The sequence below is a fragment of the Pinus tabuliformis genome, chromosome X (assembly GCF_031772625.1).
Source record: "Pinus tabuliformis cultivar Carrire ecotype Pingquan chromosome X, CPIR1, whole genome shotgun sequence".
In the NCBI taxonomy this organism is placed as follows: Eukaryota; Viridiplantae; Streptophyta; class Pinopsida; order Pinales; family Pinaceae; genus Pinus; species Pinus tabuliformis.
Genome location: NC_142308.1, coordinates 536,268,608 through 536,275,356, shown reverse-complemented (window position 1 = coordinate 536,275,356; position 6,749 = coordinate 536,268,608). Strand labels below are relative to the sequence as shown.

The 6,749-nt window shown below is 34.5% G+C and overlaps 2 protein-coding genes across 2 annotated transcripts; both read left to right on the top strand.

Annotated features, from left to right (window-relative positions):
• The first annotated feature begins 4,144 nt into the window (after positions 1-4,144).
• Positions 4,145-4,759, top strand: LOC149141101 (F-box/FBD/LRR-repeat protein At5g56420-like). The gene has a single exon (XM_089451155.1). It carries the CDS (start codon positions 4,145-4,147, stop codon positions 4,757-4,759), a length of 615 nt encoding a protein of 204 aa, XP_089307281.1.
• A 10-nt stretch (positions 4,760-4,769) lies between these two features.
• Positions 4,770-5,854, top strand: LOC149141100 (uncharacterized). Its single transcript, XM_089446398.1, has 2 exons — positions 4,770-5,203; positions 5,478-5,854. Exons 1-2 carry the CDS (start codon positions 4,967-4,969, stop codon positions 5,739-5,741), a joined length of 501 nt encoding a protein of 166 aa, XP_089302524.1. The 5' UTR covers positions 4,770-4,966; the 3' UTR covers positions 5,742-5,854.
• Positions 5,855-6,749: the final 895 nt, after the last annotated feature.

Here is a 6,749-nt window from a genome sequence, read left to right as displayed (position 1 = left end):
TGCACAAAAGTTCTTAAAATCTTTGGAGACATACTCACCAACATTATCATTCTATGGAGCTTTAACCTTCTTGCTAGACTCTTTCTCTACCAATTATTTGAACTCACAAAAATTTGTGAAATTTTTATTCTTTTTTTGCATAAAAAATACCCAACATTTACGCGAATGGTCATCAACAAATATAACATAGTACCTGTGTTTTTCCATGGATGCTGTTGAGAATGGTTCGCACACATCTGAATGGACTCTCTCTAGAATAGACTCTACTCGAATGTGTCTCTCTCTAAAGGAATACTTGGTTTATTTTCCCAAAGTACAACCCTCGCATGTATCAGCTTGTTCAAGCATACCTAACTTTCATCATGTCCTTCCTCTTACCTCCATGACAAGAATATTATTTGGAATGGCAAATTTTACCTTGCTGCTTCCTAGCCTCAATCGTTAAGGCACACTTCCCTTCCTCCTGATCTCCTCTTGCATAATATCTGACCATATTCATTCCCAATCTGGTAGCTTCTCCCAACCATTCACAGTGTCCTGATAACTATGCCAACTCTTTGGAAGTCCAAGAAGAGAAAGGCTCACCATATCATCTTTGGCAACCGTGATTCCAACACTTCCAAGTTCATCTTGACATTGAGTGAACTTGCTCAAGTACGTTGGAATCGTCTCGCCTTTCTCCATATTCATTTTACAAAGTTTATCCTTTAGTCCCAACTTCCTTTGATCGTTGTTATTCTGATAGAAGTCCGTAAATGTTTTCCACATAGCATGCATGGTTTCCTTTCCATGGAGACTTGAGACAATATGATCTCAACCTCCCTCAAGGATTATTTGCCTTGCCTTCACCACACACTTCTTCCACTCGGCAAAGTTCTCGGAATTAGTAGTTGTTGCCTTCGGAATTGCATGTTTAAGAAATTCCTTCAAGCCATTGTCCTCTAGCACAACCTCCATCCTGCCCCTTCAAGCTATGAAATTAAAGCTACCTTCCAAGGTATACAGAAGCCTGAAACCATGGAATGCTATCCTCTAATCCTAAAGTATGTATTGCAAATTCGACTTTCACCTGTAACCTAGAAACTCAAAACTTCAAGATATCCTCTAGAGAGCTAATTGTAAATCAATGATACCTCCCTCATCCAAACTCTGATTCGGCCGATGCTTTTCTTCAATTTGGGTATCTTTTCCAAAGGAATCCAGATTTGAAATTTGTCTATGAAAAATTTTCACAAAATGTTTCAGATCTACTCTGCACACTATCGGCCCAAAAAACAATACTCCGATACCATGTAGAAAATCCTGTAGATTCACAAGCTAATGTAATTTTCTAAACCAAGAGATAAGAATCTACTTCTACTCTTTACGACGGAAGCCCATAAACATCGAGAAAACAATAATCAATAGAGGCATATAATCAAACGCACATAACATAATAAATATCCAGGGAAAGCAACAACTCAAAAAACTACTATATGTTTTGCAGTAATCCAGAAAATCAAGATGAAATTACAATGATTGTTATCTCCAAAACAATCCCAGCACTCAGCAAACTCAATCTCCAACTCATAAGGAATCTCAAGGCCAAATCTTATATTCTTCAAAAGCTCTTCGAGTCTCTATTCCAATGCGTAATTCCAATGGAGGATGGCTCATATTTAAAGGGAAATAAAGCCTTTAAAAATTGTGCAATATCTTCACAAAAAGTTTCTGAATGCATGCACCACTATCAATGCACCTTAGAAAAATCTAAAACAAGTAGTACATTGTCCCTGCACTCTAGTCTCAACTGGGTCTTTCTCAGAATCGACATGCATGAGTTTTTGATGAGTAAATATTCAGTTAACTAGAGTAGCATTGGTGGAGTTTGTTAGTGACACCATTGATTGTTAACTCACTATTAGTTCTCTCAAACAGTTTGAGAACTAATTTAACTGAACTGGCTAATGAAACATAGTCTTCTATTTTACAGCTCATAATTAACTCACACTGGACTGCTATAATGTAGGGAGAACATACACATGATGACATAAAGACTTCCAACTCAAATTTCCTAAGTTAAGTAAGTTTAATAAACTTAATTTAACTATTTAAGTTGCTATGAGAATAGAATTCAAATTTAATTTCGAGTTTAAATCAAGGACAAATTAAACTATAATTTCTTGCTGCCATTTCTCAACAATAATTTTAATGGACCACTTCGAGGAACAGTATGACATCATACACACTGTGCAACACCTTCATCGTCACTTGAGGGATATTGAATAATGCTTTGGATGTAATGACCAACATCTTGGCCTTCCTCCCTAATAGGTAGCACTCCTGGTAACACTGAAGACTCTATTTAAGCTACCACTACCAACTCTAATCCCTTAGCTTAGTATTGTTATGTTCTGGTTGATTTTTCATTATGACTATCTAGTTCATTCTCCTAGGCAATTTGGCCCATTTATTAGTATATATATCATCTATTTATTTTTTTATTAATAATGCTTTGTTATGCCTCTCTATGGTTATCTTTCCTTAGTGAAAGACTCACCTAGTATATTTAGTATATCCATGTATATTCCAATTTAGAAGGAAATACAATATTTACCCTTAAAAAATCATTGATTATATTTTAATTAAGTGTTAATTTTATATGGCCTTGTCTACTGACACCACAAATTCACCGGGACAATAGATTTATTGCCCACGTTTCTTAAAAAAAAAAAAAAAAATCATAACGTTGGAGTGTTTTAATCACTTATTTGATGGTGGAAATGGATTCATCACCATTAAGAAACCCTACTACACCCAAAATCCTCAACTTTGAGAGTGATAACCAACGTTTTTAAAAAAAATTGCCAGATTTTATTATAATCTTGCGAGAATTTCAATTATTTTTGGGACTAATCTGTGGGCTCTTTAGACTAAACTATTTTATATCGGTATAAAATATTATGAATAATAATAATGATTAAAAAATTGATAAGGATAAATTAGATATAAAATGTTTTATTCTAAAAATAAATATTAACTTAATAATATATAAATAGAAGAAAAAAATTACCATGAAGATTTTTAGAGTACATAAACTTATGTTAACGAGAACTTTTGGTAAAGTGTGTATTCTTCACCCATCTTAAGGAAACATATCAACTAACACACCATATAATTTACAAAAAAAAAAATACTATATTTATTATTTATATTTATCAAATATTAAGTATATAAATATTTTAATAAATATGTTTAATTTAAAAATCACAAAAAATAACCTAACTGAAATTGATGATTCTTAAAAAATACCTAAGGGGTTTTGGCAAAATTGATTGAAAGAAATTAAAAAAACCATTTTATTTATTAATTTAATAAGTAATTCTATGATGACCAAACTAATTTAAAGTTTTATATTATTTTTGAAACATATTTTATAATGGTGTAGTGATGAAATGACTTTTCTCAAGGCATTTCTTTTGGTTAATTATAACCAAAATTTGAGTTTAAGTTGTTTAATTTATAGAATTCGAATGCCCTAAAAGTTTTTCATAGTGCTAAGTGCATTCATGCATTCAAAAATATATGTTAAACAAAAAAATCACAATCTTCCACAAAATTTTATTGTCATATTTGGGTGAAAAGGATTATATCTTCTATAAGTTTGAATTGCCTTTTTCTAATTATGAAAACCCTTTCAATAAAATGAATAAACTTATTGTCCTTATTAATTGATCCTCATACGACAATAGGCATGGTAAAAATGATAGCCCAGAGCCTACTCTTTAACCCTTATGACAAGAACCAAAAATGTCTCTCCATAAATTTGAAAATATGAAAAGGAAATAACATCCCATTATGACCACTCCTAGATCCTAAAAACCAACCTAATAATAATAATAATATAATTTTAAAATAAATCACAAAAACTACACGAAAAATGATGTAATGGCGCCATAGTTTATGGCATAAAAAAAACCTAGATACCCCAATCTAGATCTAGTAACCTATGCAGATGTTTGGAAGTCTTATAAATATTTGTTTCATTTCTTACCATTTTCAATTTAGGTTCTCGCTGCTTTCTAACTGCAGCACTTGTTCAATCCAATCGCGCTGTATTCCGTCCGTGGGAGGGAAGAGCAATCTTTGGCCCATTTTTATAGTGATGGCAATGGCTCTCGATAGATTGTCTGCACTCCCTGACGATGTCCTTTCCCTCGTCCTCTCTAAGCTCACCATTATAGATGCCATCAAATGCTCTGTCCTCTCTCGTCGCTGGAGATTCCTTTACAGAGGAATACCCCATCTCATCCTCTCTCCCTATCGTGTCTCATCACCGAATCAAGCGCCTACCACATATGATTTGTCAACTGTGGAAAATAGAATATTCGACGTATTGCGGTTCCATTCATCGGATCTGAAGTCCTTTACACTCACCGCAGACATTCACAGTATGTGGGGTCCTAAACTCTCTATGTGGATTCCTGAAATCTTTGTTAACCCTTGGCAGTTTACACAGCAAAGCGTGTCGGAATGGATGCGGTGGGTTGCCAAGAAGAACGTGGAACATCTCTCTCTCGAATATTGCTACCAAAAGCAAACCCTGCCGCCCTCCCTTTTCTTATGCAGTCGTCTCACTAATCTTACACTCGACAACTGTATTCTCACCACTTTTCCAACTGATTTCGCGGGATTCAAGCATCTCACTGAGTTGAGCTTCACCGATATTGAAATGACAGACGACATCTTAGCACGATTTGCATTGCCCACTTCTTCGTAAGCTGAATTTGTGTAGATGTTCTGGCCTGAGGAGGCCTGTCATTTTATCTCAAAGCATTACAGATTTAGTTCTATATGTTTTTAGGGAGGGAGGATTGACAGTCAATTGCCCTAAACTTCAAACTCTGAAGGCAGTCACGTACGGAGAAGATTTGACAGTGAATGGAATGGGATTTTATGAGCTATTCTCAAAGATCCACGGATTCGAATGGAGCGTGGAAATAATTTGATTGAGTTGTCGTTGAGTCCAGGTTGGCATGAAAGATACAACTTGTCTGTCAACAGATTTCTTGAATTCATGGGTACGCTTAGGTCATTGAAAGTGCTTACCATGCATCTTGGATCTGCATCTGATGGGAGAGAAATGATGACGGTGCCTCTGCTGAACCTGCTCTCGAGGCTTCCTAACCTTCGGCGATTACGCCTGCACGGACAGCCCACTCTGGTAAGTGAATAACTCTTTTGATGAACTTCAGTAGGGATTTCTGTCGATTCTGGTAAGTGAATAACTCCTCTGATGAATGTCAATAGGGGTTAGAAGCGCTTCCATCTCAGATTTATCCGTAAGAGTTTTGCTTTAATCATAAATGACAGAATCCCGGAATCCTCTATTGTGAGAAACTCCTATTCTGTCGCCATTATTGTTGAGATGTCATTATTGTTGAGAGTGCATGTTGGGGTATATAATATATATATGACTTTTATACTTTGTAACGCAGGAAGATGCAGAAGGAGATCCAATTGCACCAGCTTCAACGTACCCACTTGCTAATCTTCAATTAGTAGAGATAGATATCCTCAAATACGATGCGAGAGTACTTCGTTTGTTGGGTTGCCTTCTTCAAATAGCTCCTGGGCTCAAACAAGTGAAACTGCAACCTCCAGAAGATTTTCTCCAAATGTGGGAGTCTTTGAAGAAAAGTCGTGAGCAGGGAACGATCTCACAGGAGATCCCTCTCCGTGAAATTTTTGTTCGCCTGTGATATTACATTCACAATAGTTGTTTGTCAATGTTTTTGGTTCCGGTCAAATTGGATTTACCAGAATTATTTTCATGTATTCACGGTGGAAAGCGTGAGGAACTTTTAAAATAACATTTGTGATTTATAATGTGCAACTTATTTATGAAAACCTATCAACGTGGGAGAGATATTTTGATTGATTCATATAAGAATAGGAATTTTGTGGGTTAATATATTTTACATCCCTGATTTGATTTTATGAGTTTTGAATAGTTTTGAAACTTTTTTCTCTTCAATGTCTTTTGCTTCATCACTGAATTGAGTTTAGGTGAGGGTAGCACCCAATATTGTATGGAAGAAGATTTACATTATATTAGGTTGTGATCACTGTATTTGTCTTAAGTTTGATAAAGTTGATGTAATTGATTAGAAACGATCATCAAGGTTGGAGTAATTTTTAAATAACTTTTTTTTTAAGAAGCTATTATCAACATGGAAGGGATTTTTAAATAACATTTTGATTCCCTATAATGTGCAACTTATTTATGAACACTCTAATGATTAGATCCGAATATCAATTTGGTGAGGGAAGTTCTAATGTATATGTTAGACATGGACATTATGGAGGTTTGATTTAATTTATTATCTCATTTTTACTATTACTATTTTTTAAGGTTTTTTGGCTTAATATATTTTACATTCCTCTTTTTATTTTATGAATTTTGATTTTTTTTTTCTTTAATATGTTTTGGTTCATCACAAAGTTGAGTTTAAGTTGGGGCAGCCTTAATATTGTATGGATGAAGATGTCCATTTAACTTGGCGCGACCTTAATATTGTATGGATGAAGATGTGCATTTAAGTTGGGGTAGCCTTAATATTGTATGGATGAAGATGTGCATTATATTAGGATGTGATAACTGTATTTGTATGAAGCTTGATAAAGTTTAACCTTTTTAAATCTTTCAAAAATACCTTTTATTCCAAATCCATTCTTGTGAACCAAGTTAAAGCCAATTTTTGTGCCTC